The sequence below is a fragment of the Mytilus edulis genome, chromosome 7 (assembly GCF_963676685.1).
Source record: "Mytilus edulis chromosome 7, xbMytEdul2.2, whole genome shotgun sequence".
Lineage (NCBI taxonomy): Eukaryota > Metazoa > Mollusca > Bivalvia > Mytilida > Mytilidae > Mytilus > Mytilus edulis.
This window is the reverse complement of record NC_092350.1, coordinates 40,792,152-40,816,856: the sequence shown is the minus strand read 5'-3', so window position 1 is coordinate 40,816,856 and position 24,705 is coordinate 40,792,152. Positions and strand designations below refer to the sequence as shown.

General features: G+C 32.3%; 1 protein-coding gene across 7 annotated transcripts in view; it reads right to left on the bottom strand.

The window, feature by feature from the left end:
- Positions 1-222: 222 nt before the first annotated feature.
- Positions 223-24,705, bottom strand: part of LOC139481459 (galactoside alpha-(1,2)-fucosyltransferase 1-like) — a 39,696-nt gene continuing 15,213 nt past the window's right edge. For 2 of the 7 annotated variants that reach the window (XM_071264815.1, XM_071264819.1), the window contains exons 2-3: positions 2,533-2,577; positions 223-1,535 (exon numbers count right to left, since the gene is read on the bottom strand). In XM_071264815.1, the coding sequence (XP_071120916.1) occupies positions 484-1,535; positions 2,533-2,577 (1,097 nt within the window). In that variant the 3' untranslated portion in view covers positions 223-483. The other 5 variants (XM_071264816.1, XM_071264817.1, XM_071264813.1 and 2 more) reach the window with 5 other exon arrangements.

Genomic DNA, 24,705 nt, shown 5'->3' with positions numbered 1-24,705 from the left:
AAGGAACTTAATATGCTGCTGGAATACACGTTTTTGTTAAACTTGGAACTGTAAATTCCAAGTACTATTTATAAAATTAAGCCAATAAAAATACATCATTTAAAAGGCAATTGTTAAAAGAACATTGTCAATATTTTCAACTGAATAATACAGATTTTTTTTGGATATTTTTTATGATATAAATGCAATCAGGGACAGTCCATTCCTGGTGCAATTAGCATATTAAGACAAACAACTATTTTTAATATACATGCAGTTCGAAATTTGTTACAAACTGACTTATGTCAAGTCTCTCGGATCATAGATCGATCCCATGTTAATATTAATATTCTTTGTAATCCCATGAAAAACCGCTTTCCGAAAGCGTGTTTTCTTTTTTCCCGCCATTTATGGAGTGTGACATTTCCTCTCCTTGTCTGACATTTATCTTCAAAAGTAGTTTGTTAAATTCCTTTCATCATGATTTCTTCAACGTTTCTAGGATTACAGACCAATCCAATGTGAATAATAATAATCTTTGTAATCTTTACTAAACGCTGTTCGGAAGCGAGTTCCTTCTTTTGCCGGCCATTTAAAGAATGTTACATTTCCACCCGTCAACCATGCTGCCCACCAGCTAAATGTTCCAGACGATGAAATAAAATGTTCACATAATGTAACAGTTGCTAAGTCTAACCAGGCTGAATTTCCCTCTAAAAATACAGTAGTTATATTTTTGGGCATGTTTTCCTTCGCCCATTCCATTCCGTTTGACGCTACAACAAACACTAAATTTTCCATTCTAGACTGATACCACTCAACTGCTTTCCTTAAATACTCCTTTGTTGGCACATTATAGCCAGCATCCGGGTGTTTTGTCCAGTCACCACGTCGTATATGAACGCCGATTAATGTTATCTTTTTCGGTGTAGTCTCATTTATATATGCCTTCATATATTTATACTTGTGGTTTTTGTGATATGTACTATTTCTGTGAATATTATATCCTTTAAGTTTATTGTCTAGAATTAAAGTCGCCTTTTTAATCATTTTGTCACTGAAAGTAAATTGGTCTCTCAGTTCCTCCTTATATTGATCAAAATAAAGGTAGGATTGTAAATATTGAAGTAGTCTAACATTTTGTGTATTATTAAAATCTAGTATTCTTTTATCATACACGGCTGAGTGTTCTTCTTTCAATGTTTTAATATTTCGTGAATCACATATTGATGTGTCTTTTCGTACGTCTGCGTATAGGGTAAAATATTTCAGCAGTTCACAGTTTGTATTGATAACCACTTCCATCCCTTTACTTCTCGCTATACCATAGGATGAAGCATAAATAAAAAGTTTATTTCCAATTCTCCCGTGAAAAGTAGGACATATAGAGTGTACTACTTTCTGCGGATTGATCACCACGCCTTTGCTTATTATTGCTATATTGAATGTCTGTGTTCTGAATGGCGAGGGATTTTCTACTCGTATAAAATTATTTCCAGATTTGACATTGACGTAAAATATCACTGTTAAAATGAAAAAACCAAGAAAAGTTAAATCTGAAAAATAAATAAAAACACATTTTAAATATAAATTATCTGTTATTCAACGTATATGACTGCGCCTAAACAGTGTGGATACAGCAGAAAAAAATAAAGATACAACTTTCTTTTTATTTGTGAACCCAAATGGTTGATTGAAGTAAAAATATCCAATGACAGCAATAATTTTCTATTCTTCATTCCTTGCGATTCACTTCCCTATTACTTTATTGTTCTCGTCCAGAATATGTATTATAATTATTCACTTTTCACTGAATGTTAAGCAAGAAAAACCATTCACTATTCCAAATATGTTTACTAGACACAATAAGTATATTATCGTTAAGTTACTACCATTGCATCCCTTATATAGCATACAAAATACACGACCACACACATGTAATTTAAATTAAATGAATTTCTTGAGTGCAGTTTCATTGATATATTAACATTAATCTGGTTACAGCTATAGACAAAAGCATATAATTTGATCCACTTAAAGTGCATAGGATTCATTGATTATTTGGTGTTAAACACCACTTTCAGCACTATTGTGATATATTATTTGGCGGTGAGTTTTTTTTGTTGTTTTCTATGTTGTGGGGAATAGCCGGAGTGCCCAGAGAAAAAAAAACACCGTAGGAAAACTGCCACCCCTTATCAATAAAGATTCGGATCACACGCACCTAGAATGTGACGGATTCGAAATTACAACCTCAGCGTGGACAGGTTAATTATACAATAGTTCAAATACTTAGACCACTTGGCCAAAAGCCTATAAGTGCATTGGAAATTATACCACACCTTCCATTTTATATTTGGATGAGGAGTTGTCTCTCCTTCCTTAGGTATCAGCAACTAGATACTTTTACAAATTGTGACTTAGATGGAGAGGTGTCTCATTGGCACTCATACCACATCTTCTTATATCTACTTATGTTGTACTGTATTTTTCTGTGTCTATATCTATATAAAAAAGGGAGCCAAAACACATAATTCATTGTATGAAACTTACATCTCTGGGCACCTTTTCCTTTAGAAGGTTCATTCTTCATTACTTCTGCCAAAGAAAAGAAAAGTATAATTAAATGCCATTGAACATTTTTTTTTAACACATACATCCTTGATAAAGAAGGTAACAATTTCCTATATTATAACATTGTGCATTACAAATGGTCTTCTATGTAGCGACATTCTGCTATTTTATAATATCATAAACGTATTGACTGGATATGAGTGGATTATAGTACGTTTATTGACCAGAGTCGTTTATTGTCCCCGAGTTGCAACTATTGCACTGAGGTTTAGCCGAGGGCGATCGTTTTATCCAAAGGACAGTTACACGAATATCCAGTCAGTAATTGTTTTATAATGCCGAAACAGAGAACACAATAATGTCAGGGCTAAATCAACTATCGTGATATAAAAAGCAGAACACAACCATACCTTGGCTTATATAAACTCTGAATCAGAAATGCTTAAGGCTGCATTTCATCGAGGTTCAATAGTTCATACTTATTAACTGGGTATGAATTGAATAAGTTTGAGTAAGTTTATTTCCCCTCCGAGGTGCAACTATTACCTTGGAGCGCAGACGAGGGCAATAGTTTTATCCACTATATGATCTATAGTAAAGCAATATTCCTCTTAAACTATTAAATGCTCTACAGTATCAATTAAGTAATATTCTTCAAAATATTAAAAACATTTCTTCAGTATAACAATATAATTCTAAATAAGTAAGGAATAACAGTTCTGCGATTGGATATGGGATGGTATTGGTTGCAAAAATTCGATATTTTTCATTTAAATGCAATATGGTATATTTCTTCATTTAAATGCAATATTTTTTTCATTTGAATGGTATATTTTTTCATATAGATGCAATATTTTTTATTTAAATGGTATAATTTTTCATTTAAATGGTATATTTTTCTTTCAAATGGTATAATTTTTCATTCAAATGGTATAATTTTCAGTCAAGTGGTATAATTTTCATTCAAATGCAATATTTTTTATTCAATTGGTATAAAAAATCATTTGCATGCAATATTTTTTTATTCAATTGGTATAATAGTTTTTTTATTTATATGCAATTATTGCATTATGGGAAATTCTTTGACGTCTTAAGGTCAAATTTGCAACAACGTTTGTGATTGGTCGATAATTGTTTGGATTTCTCCCCTTCATTTCTAAACACGGGTGAACATTAATTAAAAAACGCTTCAGAATATCGCCCCTCCAACTAAATCTGGCGTTCGTGCACTGGCAATTAATGCCATTAATGGCCAGGTAGAGTAAACAAGAATGTGTCCAAAGTACACGGATGCCCCACTCCCACTATCATTTTCCATGTTCAATGGACCGTGAAATTGGATAAAAAATATAATTAGGCATTAAAATTAGAAAGATAATATCATAGGGAACATGTGTACTAAGTTTCAAGTTGATTGGACTTCAACTTCATCAAAAACTACCTTGACCAAAAACTTTAACCTGAAACATGCACTTTCATTTTCTATGTTCATTGGACCGTGAAATTGGGGTCAAAAGTTTAATTTGGCTTTAAAATTAGAAAGATCATATCATAAGAAACATGTGTACTAAGTGTCAAGTTGATTGGACTTCAACTTCATCAAAAACTACCTTGACCAAAAACTTTAACCTGAAGCGGGACAGACGGACGAACGGACGAACGAACGAACGGACGGACGGACGGACGAACGGACGCACAGACCAGAAAACATAATGCCCCTCTACTATCGTAGGTGGGGCATTAAAATACGAGTGACAAGTAATAATAATTAATTTGACACACAACTCATGGATAGAAACGGATGCCTGCGTGCATTGCAAAATCATCTCCAATAAAACCCTTTCTGAAGAAACTCCCCTACAGTCTACACATTGAAATAGAAAAAAATATATACATAGCTAGCTCCCCCTCCCCCTTTCCCCTCTAAGTCCAGATACATGTTGTCATGACGTTCTTTTGTGCTACATGTATATTATTTTTTACTTTTCTTGATCCTCAGAGACGTTACAGGAGGGTAAACATGAAAAGAATAAAAAGCCTTCCATGACGTTATAATTATTGGAACTAAGCCACCTCTTTTTTTGCTACATAAAGAAAAAAAAATCACCTAATTACAACAGCAGAACCAGAGACCCCGTGACAAGTAGAGACATAAGCTGTTATACTCCGGAACTAGTTCTTAAATAAAGACAATTCAGGATAAATTGGAACCAGTTACTAACCCATGTTACAACAATAGTCCTATGACATAGGACTTCACTGTATGAGGCGTGAACTTCATATTTAATACTATCTATAATATGTGTTCTCATGTATTATGCCGCAAATCATTTTACATTTAGGATTCGTTGCTGAGCTTTTTTACTGTTCTCATCTCCGAATCCCTTAAATAGACTTTTTTCAAGCCCCTCAGTAGTTCAATAATTACTATATGTCATTGCTTAAATAAGTATGCAGAGCATATTTCAAAACATATTTTATCTTCAGGACTTTTAAATGATTTACTTTTCAAAACTGCATTGGGAAAGGAGGGGGTATACAAGTTTATTTTGTGATACAGTATATAATATAATTAGGTATCCAACAAATTATATGATTGTACGTTTAGCTATTATCTAGACCCGTACAAAATGTATATAATAAGACACATATAACAGGGGCGAATACAAAACCACGTCTTAGGGGGGAGGGGGGAGGTTCAAATTTAGATATTTGTATAGAGATGTATTTTTTTTGGAAAAAAAGGTAGGGGCAAGGCGTTTTTAAAAAACATATTAATGGGTCGCGTTTGTATTTTTTTTGTTCTACGGAAGTGAGCCAGAAGAAATCTTTTTCTGTTTTTTTTTTTTGCATTTGAAAGATCTTCTGGCTCTCTTTTACCTCTTCTTTTTTGATAGGTTATTAAAACGTCAGAGGCACATAACAAACATCGCGTCGTTTAGTCTAAATGAAACTTATAAATTAATGAATGCAGATATATTAGAATGTGAGCTGTTTTATAAACGTTTTTTTTTATGGTATGACAGTAGGACGATAAGCTGGATAAATATAAAAACTACACAAACAATAACTGTTAAGGGACAATTATTTGATATTCTAGGGAAGGGCATTTGATTGATTAGTGTTTAACGCTACCAATCTAATTAAAGATCAATATTTTAATATAAATAAATTTGGTGTTTTTACTGTCTTCTGATTGGTTAAAATTATTAGTTTTATTTTCAATGTTGTCAATTTTGATGGCGACACGCCCACTCTGACGTTGTGTTTTCACACGCCAACATGTGTGTACGTTGTTATTGAATATAAATAATATAAAAAGTTCTTTGAGCCTTATTTTTGATAGAAATTTATTTATAATGAATGGCAATAATTTATTTTTATTTTATTGAACCATAAAACTAATTTTTGACTCTTCACATTTTACATAATCCGCTTGGCGGATTATTCAATGTGAAGCGTCAAAAATTAGTTTTATGGTTCAATAAAATCAAAATAGATAATAGCCATTCATTAATTGATTGTAACGCTATTTTCAACACTATTGGGCTATTCCGTGGTGGTCAGTTTAAATTTATAAATGAAGTATGAGGGAGGGAATTATTATTCATTTCAATCTGTCGCTAATTATGCCTATTAAAAGGCTATTTTTCAGCTCTTACCAGGCAACCATATTCATATATGAAATCCTTCTGTCCCCCACCCCAACAAATAAATAAATATAAAATGGCTCTTATTCAACACAAGTTTAAATTGATTGATTGATTGTTGCTAATTTTAACACCCAGTGACAAATATTTCATGCTTGTTCATGAAAACACGAGTTTAGACGTCAGGTATATAATAAAAAAAAACAAAGAGATGGAATGTGATTGCAAATAAGGCAACTATCCACTGGAGTTCAAATATGAAGTGGATGTAACCAATTATAGACAGTCGTAAGGCCTTCAACAATGACATTAAACAGCTGCGCCATGAGCGCATGATACGCCCGACGTCTTGTGTGGAAGTTTTATGCAATAATCATAAATAGTTTTGGAGAAAGTTTTAAGCAATTACCATTTATTGCTTTTGAGACATGGCGGGAGATGTGAACCCCCCCCCCAAATATCACTAAAATAAAATTTTGAATCAAACCAAAAACTAAACAGATCTTTAGATTAATATAACAAAGAAGTGTGTACAGTTTCAAGCAATAATCATAAATTGTTTTTGAGATACGGCGCGACATGTAAAAAAAACCTCCCCTTTTTTACAAAATACTCAATAACTCAAAAATAAAATTTTGAGTCATCACCAAAAAGTATACAGATCTTTAGATTAATATAACAGAGAAGTGTGTAAAGTTTTAAGCAATAATCATAAATCGTTTTTGAGATACGGCACGTCATGTAAAAAAAACCTCCCCCTTTATTACAAAATACTCAACAACTCAAAAATGAAATTTTGAATCATCACCAAAAAGTATACAGATCTTTAAATTAATATAACAAAAATGTGTGTAAAGTTTTAAGCAATAATCATAAATCGTTTTTGAGATATGGCGCGACATGTAAAAAACCCTCCCCCTTTTTTTTACAAAATACTCAATAACTCAAAAATGAAATTTTGAATCATCACCAAAAAGTATACAGATATTAAGATTAATATAACTAAGAAGTGTGTAAAGTTTTAAGCAATAATCAAGAATCGTTTAAGAGATACGGTGCGACATGTGAAAAAAAACACCCCCCTGTTTTAGTTACAAAGTGCCGTAACTCAAAAAGTTTAAATCTTATTTTCACCAAAAAGTATACAGATCATTTGACCATCATAAAAAACAACTATACTAAGTTTCATGAAATTTAGATAAGTCGTTCTCAAGTTACGGTGCGATATGTTTACGCCGGACAGACGGACAGACAGACGGACGGACAGACAGATGGACGGACGGACGGACGGACACCGGACATTTGTATACCATAATACGTCCCGTCAAAATTTTGACGGGCGTATAAAAACCTGATAATGTAAAGTCGTATAAAAGGCCCGACATGAAAATGATAAAAATTCAACGAAAAAACTTACAGTCTAATTATACATAACAAAACAATTTACAAAATATCAAATATGAGTCGAGACATGAACCAACGACAACCACTAAACTACAGGCTCCTGACCGTGGACAGGTAAATAAAGAATATGGAAGGGTTGATATAGAAACGAAGACGGTATGATTGCATATGAGACAACACTCCACAAGAGACCAAATGACACAGAAATCAACACTGTACGGCCTTCGACAATAAGCTAAGCATACATCGCATAGTTGGCTATAATAGGCCCCGAAATCACAAATGTAAAATAATTCAATCGAGAAAACTAACGGCCGAATTAATGTACAAAAAAATGAACGAACACAAATATGTATAACAAAGCAACAAACGGCAACCAATGAATTACAGGCTGCTGACTTGGGACAAGCACATACATACAGAATGTGGCGGGGTTAAACATGTTAGCGGGATCCCAAATTCTCCCCCTAATCTGGGACAGCGGTGTAACAGTACAACAACATGTTTGTGAGCACTCAATCCATCCCGAATCTGGGACAGTGGTGTAACAGTACAGTAAAATAGCAATCTGTACAATCAGCTGCAATTAGATTAACTCAAAAGATCGAAATGAGACACACACAAAAAAACTGATTTTAAGACAATAGAAAAAGAACTGACATAAGAATATTTGCAATGACTGGAAATTTGCTCAAAGCTAATAACAACTAGAACTGAAATAAATCTTGTTCTTCAAGATATTGAGTTATCAAACAGACACAACGCGCGGCAAAGGATTTAAAATGATAAAGAAAACAGTCTGAAAAACGTCTAGTTTACGTTGTATATAGATATAAGAAGATGTGGTATGAGTGCCGGTGAGATCACTCTTCATCCAAGTCAAAATTTGTAAATGTAAACCATTATAGATCAAAGTACGCTCTTCAACACGGAGCCTTGGCTCAAACCGAACAGAAATCTATAAAGGACCCAAAAAATTACTAGTGTGAAACCCTTTAAAGTATAATCTATTTAAAAAAAGGTATACTTGCATATATATCTATATACAATGGAAGTTTTTGAAAAGTGGCCGGCCGAACGTTGTGACCATCATTAAGTTTAAGTTAGAGGGGCGATATTCTGAAGCGTTTTTTTAATTATTGGTCACCCATGTTTAGAAAGAAAGGGGAGAAATCCAAACAATTATCGACCAATCACAAACGTTGTTGCAAATTTGACCTTTTAAAAGACGTCAAAGAATTTCCCATAATGCAATTATTGCATATAAATAAAAAACTATTATACCAATTGAATAAAAAACCTTGCAAGCAAATGATTTTTTATACCAATTGAATAAAAAATATTGCATTTGAATGAAAATTATACAATTTGAATGAAAAATTATACCATTTGAACGAAAAATTATACCATTTGAATGAAAAATTATACCATTTGAATAAAAAATATTGCATTTAAATGAAAAAATATACCATTTAAATGAAAAATTATACCATTTAAATAAAAAAAATTGCATCTAAATGAAAAAAATATACCAATCCAATGAAAAAATATTGCATTTAAATGAAAAAATATACCAATTAAATATAAAATATTGCATTTAAATGAAAAATATCGAATTTTTGCAACCAATACCATGCCATAATTGAAGAGTAAATTTTCGGTTTATTGATCGCAATTGCATTATAAACAAGATACGAATAAATGTATACATTCGAAATTAACAATATCTCAAAAACTTCATAAATGATTTTGGTGGATTTAGTCATGGCCAATGAAAAAAAAATGTTTGCATTTGAAGTTCGTTCTGCAGATAACACTGTAGTGGTATTCAACTGCACATAGGTGATATATATGTTACAGTGAATTTGTATAATCCCTGAAATTTTCAGGGATTATGTAGAATCACTGGCTAGTTTATGGATTATATATAATCACTAAAATTTCAGGGATTATGTATAATCACTATAAAAAACGTCAGGGATTCTACATAATAACTGAAACTGAAATGAAGAAATAGTTTTATTTATAAAGAAAATGAATAAAAGTAAAATAATGTATTCTATAAAATCACACAAAAACATCATTATAAAGTAACATCAATTGTAAAATGTTGAGCACAATATATCAAAATGATGACCCCATTTTTTTTTAAATGTTAGGCACACTATATTTAAATGTGAAACACAATATATTACGATAATATGCTTCACATACGATCTGTTTTTACCACAATATATCCACATTTAAAAAAAACTTTTCCTGCACATATCATATCAGATTTTAACGACACGCGTAAAGAGAAATAAAGTGTTCAGTAAAATTATCTGAAAGTAACCCCCCCCCCCCCCAAAAAAAAATATTTTATTTTTTTTAAAATTGGGAATTTGCAACCTTGAACTGGTTTGAGCAAGAAAGATACCATGTTTTGTGGCCAGGCGATATTCTTTTTCAGACTTTTTGTGAACAATTGCCATTATGTTTTGTAGGTTTCCCGTTCCTTTTTTTATCCTGTGGAAATTGAGAAGGGAAATGGGGAATGTGTCAAAGAGACAACAATCCGACCATAGAACAGACAGCAGCAGAAGGTCACCAATAGGTCTTCAATGCTGCGAGAAACCCCAGCACCCAGAGGCGTCCTTCAGCTGGCCCCTAAACAAATATGTATACTAGTACAGTAATAATGGACGCCATACTAAACTCCGAATTATACACAAGAAACTGAAATTGAAAATCATACAAGACTAACAAAGGCCAGAGGCTCCTGACTTGGGACAGGCGCAAAAATGCGGCGAAGTTAAACATGTTTTTGATATCTCAACCGTCCCCTTATACCTCTAGCCATGTATCACAAATAACATGCTTTGTGGATTTACAAAAAGAGCATGAATATCCGTAAAAAATTATAATTTGTCTATATTAATATTTGTTAAAAACAAAGGATCATTAAATTATTCATAATTCCTGAAATCATATTAGGGAATTTGTAGAATAATTATTAAAATGTTCAGTGATTATGTCAAATCACTGGTCATTTTCGGGGATTATATATAATTACTAATGATTTTAGTGATTCTACATATTCCCTGAAAAATCAGGGATTCTACATAATCCCTGATTATACAAATTTACTGTAACATATATATATATATACTACTTTTTTATTTTAGTTGTGTTGTTTGCGTGAGGTACATTGTAGCTAGAGTGTATTATTGATTCAATTTCTACTATATTTTATCCTTTTATTTTGGCCCCAAATTTATGCATATTTATTATTTCCATTGTCATCAATAGCAACATATTAAAATGCCCTTACGTCGTTTTTAATGCCGGCATTATTGAAATCATTACGATACTAGTTTTTTTCATCCTACAGATGGTCAGTAGTTATCTCCGGTGTGTTTTATATATTTTTTAATTATTACTTCTGAAAAAGATTGAGAGAATGTCATACATAATTATCCAGCCCAACCATACATGTCGTTTTACCACACGTGTATAAAGAACCCCTGTCCGTGTATCTATTTTTTACCCACACAATGATAGGTTGGTGATTGTTAAACGTCCAGTGAAATATATTTCATTATGTTAATATCAACAATATCATTATGTGTCAGTATATTTTCAATGACAATATATTCTGAAAAAACAAATTTGAATGAGATGAAATGTCAAAGTCACGTTTTCTATGTCACCTGTCTCAATTACTGTAAACTAACGCTATTTTCACACGAGTAGTTGATACAGCTGTAAAACATGGATATGCGATTTTATTTTGTGTACTTTAAATTTGTGTTTCTACTGGAAATTTACGAGACTAATATTTACCTTGATTATACCTGGGCTGTGCAGAGCCAAGTCCAGAAGATTGATTAAATTATGACAATGAGATAGGTCGATAGAGAGAAATACACTTCATATGCAGGTAAAATAAATCGGATAACTGAAGGTAATATTCTACACAGAAATTCCAGTTAAATAAACGCATTGGCGGATGTAGGATACATTTTTGACTTGAAAGGGGCGTTATTTCATAAAACGAAAGACTTTTTCAATGGACGACTTTACTTGAATAAAGATATCAAAGGATGTACCCCCTAATCCCTGCTGATTCCACGATCGAAGTGTGTCGGTTTTGAAAAAAATCCTGTTCAGGAAAAAAATCATCCAAAATGAAATGTTACCCTGAATATAACAGTGTTACAAACCTCTTCATCTTAATTTTTCGACCTGATCCTATATCATGCATCTTGAAAAATGACACATTCCAGAAGTTCATTCCTACCGGTCATTGCGTACATAGTTGGTGCACTTTTGTTGACATCGGAAAGGGTGCTCGCACACAGGTCCGCGTTATAAATAGTTACTCACATATAACTTTTCTAAAAAGTAAAATTTCGGTGACACCAAATACTTAACATAACATTTGAAGATGTCATAATTATTTGGACAATGGATATGTTAGATTTAAGGGGGGGGGGCTATTTTTTTGTTGTAAAATTTATGTTGGTAAAAAAGGAAACTCTGAGATAGGGAATCACTGAAGCGTGACAGGACTTGTCAGGAGCGGCCCTTTTTAGGCAGTCAGTTGGTCCCCACTTATGAAAATTGCTGGATCAGCCACTGATAAGCGCAAAAAGAAATGAACTAAAACTTTAGAACTACGTTGTAACATGTGTCTTAATCTTTACTCACGTTTTTAGACATAAAGTCCGTAGCCATTCGTGTGGTGCAGCGGACAGTTGTGCCAGATAATATTCCAGATATTTTTAGATTAAAAGCAACATTTATTCATTTATTAAATGGTTCAATGTTACCTGTTGAAATACTGTAAAACAGGATGTTCATAAACTTTTACCAGTACATCTATATAGAAATGTTTTGCTAAACAAAGGCTAACACAGTTTTAATCATTCGGTTCTTGTGCGCCTCTATTTACATATGACGTCATACACAAATCATAATTTCAAACACGGTCACAGTCTGTTCCTGTGCAGTTTTCCGAAGTAACTCAAACGTATATTTGTAAAAAGTGCATTTACGTTTTTTTTTACTTTTCTAATCATTATAGATGTGCATTAAATTAATTTGGCACCGTCGCAAACCCCAATCCGTTTCAATCATTAAATATTTTTTGACAAATTAGAGTTCAATCACAGCGGATATCGGAGGATGCAATTTTCTAATTTATTTCATGATGCGTTTTGTGAGAATTTAAGTGGGTTTTTTTTAACAGGAAAAACTTCATAAAAGATCCTCTCTCATCACCTCGTGTTATCTCTCAATCTTGGTGTAGTAGTGGGGAGGGGGCTCTTTGGAACCTATATATCCTTTTCGTCTGGTGTTCCCGAGTGTGTTTTTATCAACCATTTAAGAATGGGAGTAACATCCCCCCCCCCCCCCTCGTTAGCTTTCATTATAACACTACTAATTAAGTTATCTATATCAAAATGTGTTTTCTTTGTACACAGATTTTTTTCTCTAAACGCTGGTTTTTATTACATGTAAGTTCATTTCATTTTTGAATAGAACATATTATTTTTTCTTTAATAAATAGGGAATGAGTATGTGTCCATGGGACAGAGATTATGACCCCGCTTGCATATCAAATTCGAAGGGACATACATGAGGAACGGTAAAAGTCACGCCACCCAAATTTTACTTGATCTGAGCTTTGTGGTAATAAGCATTGTGTTTACGTTTCATAGCATTTCGTTGAGGCAAACTAAAGTAAGATAACGGAAACGAAAGATTCAGTTTTATTTTTTCATTTGCAAATGGGCATAATTCTAGAACGGTTAAAGTGGCGCCAACAAAATTCCAACTTGATCTGTGTTTTCTGGTAATTAACATTGTGTGTAAATTTTAGAACATCTGGTGGTGGCAAACTTAAGTTTGAAAATAGTATATGCTATGCCTGTGGGAATAAATATGTTCACTACAACAATCGCAAGAGTATACAAAGACGATAAAATACAGGGCTTGAGGTCGAACCACTCGCTTCCCGCTACGACTGTATGAGGATGGTCAGGATGAGCAAATGATACCTGAAACAACAGGCCACAAAAGTATCGCTGTTCGTGAACATAAACGAACGTACAGCAACATGAAACACGGCAAACCAGACGACCAACAGTTATGCTATCTATACCCCCGCACCCACTATCCAACACACCCACCCTAAACAAAATAATCCTTCATTACAACAAACAAGCACTGCGCCGTCTTACTTTCTTGAGATATATGGAAGTTATATATATATATTTTTTTAAGGAATGACTGTAATATTTTTTCTGTCTATGAAGAAATAACATTAAAAAAATTGGTGCAAACTGAATAACGCGCGTAGCGCCGGGGTTATTTAACAGTGTGCACCACATTTTTTTATGTTATTTCGAATAGACAGAAAAAATATTACAGTCACTTCTTATTATTTTAAATTCTAAATTCCATTTTAAACCGTAGAAAACCATGAAAAAACGTTGCTGACGTCACGGTCACATGACTAATTATGTCTATGGACTAATAACAAAATAACGTCAGCCAATCAGAGGACGCGTTACATCCAAAATTAAATTATTAGGAAATAGACACAAATGCAAAACATTGGTAAAAATGGTCTTTTGAAGGCAACAACTAACAACTTTATTGAAAGTGGACATACAATTTTTGTCATGTTCACTTATTGTAGACCTTGTGTTGCTGATGAATAAATTTCTCTCTATTATACTTTTGGAGATAATAGGAAAAAATGCAAAGAATTGTAGAAAACAAATATCATTGAATGAGTTGTCTGACGTTATCGGTCGTGTTTGCCTTTTTGTAGATCTTTTCTTTCTGATCACGTTTGCCATTTAAAGTATTTTCATACATTTCAAGATAAAAAGCAAAAATACAAAATGACGAAATGACAAAAGTCTCAATGTAAGCGTAATACCTCCTATAAGAAGTCGATAAGATAACCAGTAGGTAAATTCTAACATTTTCAACAATTAAGCCCCTTTCATATTTTCGTTGCATACGAAGAGGTTTCCAAGATAACAGACAAAACTTGCATTGGTTCCTTATGATCTATTTATAGTTATTTTTGCCATTCTGTTGGGCAGTTTATAGATCATAGGACAAATTTCAAATAGCAGATACCTTAATGAAGATTTAGCAAAAAGCTTGAATAGATTTGGCCCAGTAGTCTCAGAGGACAAACAGTTAACGAACGATAACAACGACGGACTACGGACGCCATTGCGTGATTGGAAAAGCTCTCTTGGGCTTTTGTGCAAGGTGAGCTATAAAATATAGACATGCGTTCTATTAGTTTTATATAAAAAATTATCAAGTCTCCACTTATAATTTACAACAGCCGTTCACTGCAGAGTAAACAAATGGTATGCTGAACCTTGACCTTGAATATCTCCGATATGGTGTAAGTTTATATATATGCAACTTTATATGAATCACGACGATATGTACATACATACAGGGCATACATTTACCCTTTATTGAATTAAGAAATACACATGACTTATAAATATAAAATCAATCACAATTTGTAAAATTCATTGACTGTTTACACATGATGCACATATATGCTATTTCTGACATATATGATATATATGATTACTTTTTCACTTTAACGTATGACTTTTGTCCAACCCCTTTGTTTAAATGTTCTTTTTTTATTTGAACAATATAATATTTTAAATTCAATTCAAAGTATGGCTGGTTGATAACAAGTTTAGGCAGCGGATTAAAAACAGTTTGTAGTTGTTATTATTCAACTTTTAAGCACATTCTAAATAATTTAGAAGTATCATTTGCGTGTGTTGCCTACTGCATATTTATGATTGAAAGGATGTATTATGTATATATATACCCATGAAACAGCAACCCAACATAACAACCTAGTAAATATATGCATCTACAGGTCAACATACCCGTGTAGGAACAACCCAACAAAAGAACCTAGTAAATACCTCTACAGAACAGCATGCCCGTGTAAGAACAACCCAACGAAACAACACAGTAAATACATCAAAGAACAGCATGCCCGTGTAAGAACAACCCAACAAAACAACCCAGTAAATACATCAAAGAACAACCTTTCTTGAACAATTTAGGTTTGAATAACTGCTCACTCATTGAAAAAGTATACATGTATTATATCAAGTTTGTTGAAAATTCGTTTCTTCCATGTTTGATTGCCATATAAGTAAAAGAAAAAGACAGAAGCTGGTGAAGAGACCATCAAGAGCCATAAGAAGTAGAAATTCCAACCGTGAAAACCAAAGACAATTTTCGCTAGAAAAAAAACTAGTCTAAAATGAGAAAAACCAACAGAAATACAAAGGTCTATAAAATTCTACATAACAAGAAGATAGGGCAACAGGAATCCCACCAATAACCAGGGCTCAGGTCGTCTAAAAAATGTATCCTGCTCAATTAGTGCCATCTTGTTGCGAATGACATGTACACATTTGGTGATAAGTTTATGATCTTTTTTTATTTGATCATTGATACAACATGAACAGATAAAAGTTTTACCAACTTACATGTATGAAGTATCTTCCTATATATATTATGAAAATAATATTTGATAAATTCTAACATGAGTTTAAATAAACCCTTAATAAATGTTTAAGATAAATATTTATATATAAACAAAAAACCATTGACCTTTTATATCTTAAACTTGCAGAGAAAATAAAACAATGTTGTACATAACTCAAGTGACCACATCCTCGGGAAATAAAATACTTCCGTGCTCTCATATACTATATATATAATATGTAATAAGTTAACAATGATAATTGTAATGATTTTATGGTTCTGATCCTGCCTGGAATTAAATGTATATGATTTTTATAGCATGAAGATAATAACATCTGTCTGCCCATCAAGGGCCCTTAATTGATTAGAATAATAAATTTCTTATTCTATTATACTATGATAAGTTTGTAACTAGAACTTCACATTCAGAATTTAGTATCCTGATTAGAGGACGATATTAAACATGATATAATCTAAACTATAAAGTTAGACAAAATGGAAATAATTAATTGGAAGTGAGTTTTTAAGATAGAAGGTTATTAGGCAAGTAGTAGAAGATCACCAAGAGATTTTTCAACAATCACATAGACACAATGTGGTATGGGCTTTGCTTATTGTTGAAGGCCGTACGGTGACCTATAGTTGTTAATCTCTGTGTTATTTGGTCTATTGTGGAGAGTTGTCTCATTGGCAATTGTACTACATCTTCTTTTTTATATAAATGGTACCAATTTTTCTGCAACAGATGCGCAATAAACGTCTCTTCATCGATGCTCGAGGACAAAAGATTGAAAATCCAAAGCTTATTAAAAATATGAAGAGCTATAATAAACAAAAATGGAGCAAAAAGTACAGCCAAAGCCGGGCAAGGATTCATACATTTAGCTTTGCACGAGGCAGGTACGTTCCTTAATTCTGCAACTTCCCGTTGTTTAGACAGAAGTTATTTCTATTTCTTTTCTGGTCAGAATCATTTGATCGATTACATTATTTTCAACTATGTAAAAATATCAAACCTGCTCCTATTGATGATTTCTGAAATATCAAAATATGTAACATTTCCGTATAAAAAAGATATGGATTGCCTGTAGGCTATAAACATGGCTAACAATATAAAATGTGTGTTTTCACTCAAACGAAAGCTGTTACATTAAACAAACCATATAGACGAAAATAACTTGATTTATCACAAAAGTTCCATAAGCATGTTAGGGTCACTGTATAACTTTCTACAATTATCCAAACCTACAGTACTACCTATAAAATGGCCCAGTTCAGCGTCCTTGGGGGACTACAAAATGTGAACCAATTCAAAAGCGAAAATCAATGGCTCTATCATAACTTTATTTTCAATACCTTTGTATTCCTGAGGGTCCCCATTTTGTATTTACATACGAAAAGTTGTAAAAGTTCAAAGTAAAGTCAAATTTGTAATTTTCTTACCTGTTCAGGTATTTATATTCATAAAACGAAAAAACCATATTAAGTTTAGTACATTAAATCCGATCAATTTCCTATCGTAGTCCAACAAACACTATGAATTATTCAATGAAAATATAATTGTGTAGTATGTGTAAAACAATCTTTCGTATATGCAAATACATTACTGTGCCTGCATGGCGATCATTTTTACCTGTTCAAATGTCGTTCAGTTTTATTGTCGGTGACTTGAAATTTTGTCGTTTAATCATTTTATTGTCGTCATCATGTAAATGTATAGTATACACATTTTTCTACGTGCACTTGATACAATTGTAACTCGTGATTGGTCTGTTCATTTTATGGTATAAATAGAGGAACAATAAACATCATATGACTCGATAACGGTCTGATCTTTTTCTTTCAATAGGGAGAGAGAGGGTTTCATAAGTTATTGATTTTAAGGTCTCATATTTAAACAGAAAAATAATTCCAAGACCCCTCATGTTCAAAATTTAAAGACATGACAATCCTCCCCCCCCCCCTTTTTTCCCCCATATTTCTCAATACCATTATTTTTTATAACAAAAACCAGATGCATACACTTTCTTTTGTTTCATTACTATTACATATTCAATAATATATTGCATTAGTAGTGGATCTAGATCTTCAAGTGGGTTAGTAGTTGATGACTTCATGGAACTTTATTTAGTTATTCCTGTTATGATATCACTCGCATTCACCAAACGTTATAGTTAGTTACGGACGCCATCACGAGTTGGTTGACCGTTATGGAATAACCGTTTCACAGATGATATCGGATATGTTCCTTACGTCGCAACTACAATCCCCTTCCCTTTTCAGGAATCTGTCCTACCGAATCAGTCTATCAACTGGTTTTGTAATAACATGAGCAACACGACGGGTGTCACATGTGGAGCAGGATCTGTTTACCCTTCCAGAACACCTGAAATCACCCCAGCTTTTGGTGAGGTTCGTGTTGCTTAGTCTTTAGTGTTCTATGTTGTCATGTGTACTATTATTTGTCTGTTTGTCTTTTTCATTTTTAGCCATGGCGTTGTCAGTTTATTTTCGATCTATGAGTTTGACTGTCCCTCTGGTATCTTTTGCCCCTCTTTAAGTTATTTAGTGATGAACTTCAAAAGAAAAAAAACTTTCTGAGAAAACCATGTCAAAACTTAGGATAAATAATTTAGTATAATTGTGCCGCACAGATCGAGGTGAAAAATAATTGTTACCAAAAGTAAAATATTTTTATTGAAAATGGGATGTGTTTTGTGTGGTAAGCTGTATATCATAAAGGAAAACTATTCACATAAAGAAATTAGAAAAATGCCACGTTTAAATTTTATATAGTATCTTAAACCATTAAAATATATGCTCGATCATGAGTTTTGGATATGTAAATCATGTTTTAAATAAACAGGTATTTTGATAGCAATATCAATGTTCTTTGTATGATATTGAAAGGGACATATTCAGAAAAGCTTCGAGAAAACCACAAAACTTTTATATTGTTAGTCTTCATGTCCGATCATGGCTCAGATCAAACAGATATTTAAATGCTGTTTGAAACCAAACATGTAACAAAAGAGATACTCAATGTATTATATATATATATATATATATTTCATCTGAATCAAGTGTTTTACACTTCTGCTGATGACTAACTAAGATACAGATTTAATGTATTCTTAAATGGACTACAATATTATGATGTTTGAAATATATTTTTTTACATGCTTACGATATAATAAATGTTTATTTTTTCTTAAAACTTTAAAGATTTTTTTCTTTTAAATTCTGAATAGAAATTAATGTACATTTTTATGGATTGAGCCATCTTGTTTAGATAAACATTGCAAATAGTTCATGCATATTAAGGTCGAGAACAAATTAGCAATTAATCAAAAGCAAGTTATACAACGTAGGACAACCGAAATGACAAAAATATAATTGAACTACCACTGGGAAATGAGGGTATATTGGTAGATTCAGACATTTCATTTTATCCTAGCAAAAAGGCCACCTACGGCCTTTAAGTGTGATTATATATATATTATTGGTTTTCAGTAGAAATAATTAATTCTAATATGACGTGCTTCTTTCGCTTTCTGATTAAACCTATGCTCTAAATCCGATAAGATTTGTTTGCACATGCGTATATTGACTACTGCAGAATAATGAATTGTATCAAATTGACATGCATTTAATATATTTCACTAACAATTCAAAATTCTTAAATGATGTACATGCATGTTGTTACTAATTCATTTATTATGACTGTAATGAGTTGCAATTCGAAATTGCCATATTTGACCTAGATACGACAACCGTTCATGCTGTCTGTTCAAAACTCCCCCTCTGAAAAATCACATTGCCAATCGTTTGCTTGTTTACACAAAAGGGAGGTTCATGGAAGAGCTACTCAAATCCTCTTCACTTATACACATCGGACATAGAAATTACCTTAATTGTCTTTATCAGAATCGAAATAAGTGATGCAAGCTATACTTTATTGTAGATTTAACATGGGTAGGCATTATATTCGTGTTATTTTAGCCCTTACTATCGCTCGGGCAAAAATAATCACGAATATAAAGCCTACCCATGTTAAAGCTACAATAAAGTATAGCTTGTATCAATTATTTCTTAAATACATACACATTTATTAATCAATAAAATTGAGAATGGAAATGGGGAATGTGTCAAAGAGACAACAACCCGACCAAATAAAAAAACAACAGCAGAGGGTCACCAACAGGTCTTCAATGTAGCGAGAAATTCCCGCACCCGGAGGCGTCCTTCAGCTGGCCCCTAAACAAATATATACTAGTATTTTTTACGTGCTTCTGACTTGGTTAAATACGGTTTTAATGACCTAGTCTAAGTTGTTATCCTGATGTCAATGAAAATGGACATATCTTTCATTTTCTTTGTGCAGAATTTTTTAGTTACGTTAAAATGACACTTTATTTTATTTCGTTGTAACTTGCGAAAAAATTCTGATTCCAGTGGTGTTTAGTTTTATACAAGTATAAACAATACAACCACTTAGTGGTCGCTTATGCTTGATCACTCAAAATATGACGTCATATAGCAAAACTGTTCATTGAGAAAAAAAAAGAGCAAAACTGTTCATTGAAAACATAATGTAAGAAATGGAAAGTTAGCAATTGGAAAGCTACAAATCAATCCCTCAATGAAATGTGCGTTATACAAAATTTTAACAGTAAAAAATTCAGCTGTAGAATATCTGCAAGTTAGTAAATAAACTCACCATGCAGGATACCAGGATTCAAATTTTGTATTTTCGTCAGACGCGCGTTTCGTATACAAAAGACTCATCAGTGACGCTCGAATAAAAAATGAATAAAAAGGCCAAAATAAAGGGAAAATTTAAAAAGCATTGAGGACTAAACATTCCTATAAGTTTTACCAAATACAGTTAAGGTAATATATTCCTAAGGTAGAAAAACACTTTGAGTTAAATCGTCAATTGACACCTTAAGTTAGTTCTTTTAGCCCTTATGTTACAGTTTAACCCTTGTTGTTAGATTGTCCTCATTAGATTGATAACTAAACTGGATAAAAAGACACTTTGTACAGAAAAAAAATGTAACACCAAATGTTTACAATGGCAATAGATATCCAAAGTAATTTACACATCAAAATGACGTGCATTTTGCAAATTACAATTAATCTAATGTGGCTTTACAGTGGTATCATTTTATCAGCATATAATTTTATAACACTTATGATATTAAATTTCAATTCAGTGGATTCAAGGAGGTCACATAACTCTCCTTGGTGGAAATAAAGTATGCACGGATAGGTTAAATATCATAACAAGCCGACTAATCTTTATTTAAAAAAGGCAACAGATGTCAATAACAAAGTGATGTTAAATCAGCATTGAACACGTTGTATCTGTGTACCAGATCTACAAAAATACTTATAAATTTTGACCAAACATTGTACGACTTCTATGACGATTTGTTTTTACGAATTATAGTGCTTTATCTGTTATTTTGAAAACTAAAAAAAAGAAATCACAAAAATATTGCACTTCTAAAAAAATACAAAGCAGAAAGTCCCTAATCAAATGACAATCTAATTAAAATATAGATCTCTGATTACGTATATATATATACTACATATGTAGTATTATAACGTAATCAGAGATCTTTATATTTTAATTAGATTGATCAAATGGCAAATCGTTTCATGCACAAATAAACTTTAAAATCAAACGCTCAAAGAGATCAAACAAATGGACCAAAACTGTGATATTACTTACTTGGTAAGGCATTTTCTTATGTAGTAAATAGAGGATAAATGAAACCTGGTCCCATAGCCAACCAAACCTCTCACCAGCATGAAACTCGTGTAAACTTCTGTTATATCGACAACGATGAGTAGATCAAACAAACAGACAAAATTGAAAATAGGAGAAGGTTGATACTGTAAACTGTAGAAATGATCAGCAAAACATAAACTACAGAGTTGCCAAATGATCAAGTTGTGTGATACAAGGGTTATTGTCCTTACATGATAATGAATGTCCATTGATGTCCATTGTTTGCGTTTTAGACACAATCTATAGGTGTTTTATAGATACTGCAAACACTAAGATTATTTTGATCAACAATAAAGATCAACAAAAAAATATTTGATTTATAATTCATATCCTTTTGCTATTATGATGTACACTTTTTACCATTTTTCTATATTACATCAAATGTGCTTATAGTAATGTAGCAATTTTTCAATCACTTTTAATTTATTTATATCAATATAATATTCGAATAGTGTTATTAATAAAAAAAAATATATCTATTTTTATTACAATCAAAATTCCTTTTTTGCTATCTTTTTGTTAGTGGTTTTGAACCGTATGATTAAAACTAGTGATATTCAAATGTTCTTCGAGTCACAATGCCATTCGAGTGCGAAAAACTTTTCACTTCCGCAGGCACTGCATGCCCAATGTAATAAAACGTACATAATATATTCCCATATGTCTACAAAATAGTATCATTTTATCAGCACATAATTGTACGATAATTGTGATATTCTAAATTTCAGTATTGTGAAATACAAGAAGTTTGACGTGTCTCATGGGAAAGTTGAATTTCATAACTTTATATGCTGATACAAAACACGACTAATAATAAAGTGCTTAGTATCTGTATGAATGGCAAAACAAAAAAATAGTAGCTAATAAATAACGATAACATATATTTTAACCATTTTTCTCTTTTTTTATAAGTTAGAGGGGAGTATTTCCAGGCACAATTTTTCAGTACTACAAAATAAGGTCCAGTACATTTTTAATTCATCGTAAAAAGTTCTACAAGTAATCTATTTGTTATCAAAGGTACCAGGATTATAATTTAATACGCCAGACGCGCGATCGTCTACATAAGACTCATCAGTGATGCTCTCATCAAAATAGTTCTAAAGCCAAAAAAGTAAACAATTGAAGAGCATTGAGGACACAAAATTCAAAAAAGTTGTGCCTATGGTATTTATATTTGACTTGAGTCATCCACAATGCATTAATGTGTGTAGCAAATAAACTCATCATAGATACCAGTCTACAAAAGACTCATCAATGACGCTTGAATCAAAAAAGTTTAAAACGCTAAATTAAGTACGACGTTGAAGAGCATTCATGACAAATGAATGAAAATGTTTCCCAAACAATATAATTCATACTTTATCAAAGTTCTAATATAGTTAAAAAAACTAAGAATACAAGAATTTCCCCAGTGCGTTTAAGAGACAGTTTTATGCCATTATATGTATGCAAACAAATCAATATACAAATGGTTCTATGAGTAACATTCTCTGATAAAACGACACGTCTAACTCCCTGAAGATAGACTACGAAATATCTAGCCATAACACTAAATTATCGTTAGATGAAAGTCTGAAGAGACCAGTAAAATAAATACTGCTGAATAACACAAAATTTACAACAGTAGTTTACCGATGCTTATATCTCATACAAGTTGATTAAATTGAAAAATAAAATCAACAAACAAAAGCTGATGGAATCTCATGAACATTAAAAAGAGCGCGACTGAATACATCGACAGGATATGCGTCTCTTTTTATATACGAATCAAAGCCCATGGCAATAGACACAATTAGGTCAAAATGTCACAATCTGGAATAGGACAAAACAGGTAAATATTACACATGAGACGACTGTTGTAATATCTAAAGATCGAATCCTGTCAATCGCTTGTGAGTTTATACACAGACATATCATATCGGTCGGAAAACAATTCGTGAGTTTGACAGTAAAACTTATTAAGTGTCCATTTCAGTCGGTCTTCTTTGTTCTGTTTTGGAGACGTTTTGTGTGAGGAGCACATTCTTGCTAATAAAGTCCGTATAGTGTAAACATGTAAGAGCGTATAACGTATCAGTTATGGTACGGAAACAATTTACGATTGAGTAGAATGTATTCTACTTTTAGAAAGGAGAAGTTGACGATTGGAAAGTTGGACTCATTAGTAAAAAAGATTATTACCCGATTTCGTCGATCTGTGTCAATATCAACAAAAAGATAAAGAAATCTGTCTTTCTAGTTTCGGTAGTACCCTTCATTTCAAATGCACTGGAATATATGAGATACAAGCGCTTACTTAGATAAGGATTATTGATTGACATGATTTGAAAAAAATATCTGAAAGTGAAATTACTGTGAGAGAATTTTTATTTTAGACCGGATTTTACGCATTTAATGTTTTTATCACAATAAAATTACTGTTAACTTTTTAGTTCTCACGAGAAATAAGTTTCAATCGACGAAAGTTAGATTTCCGGTGATGATATGCGATAATGAAGTGTTCAATTTTGTTTTCATAATTCTCATAGGAAAATGATTCCATTTTGGGCTTCTTTTTTGTTTTTTTATTTCATTATAATTAACCAATTCTACTACTAGTATTCAAAGTAAACCTGTAGAATTTTCTTATATGTAACCGATTCCGTAAAAGGACTTGTTTTTTGGCAAAATTAACACATTTAATTACACGTGTGGAACAGCTAAAATGCATTTTCCTCCTATCGGGACAATTGCCTTTTTGTGCTAATGCGG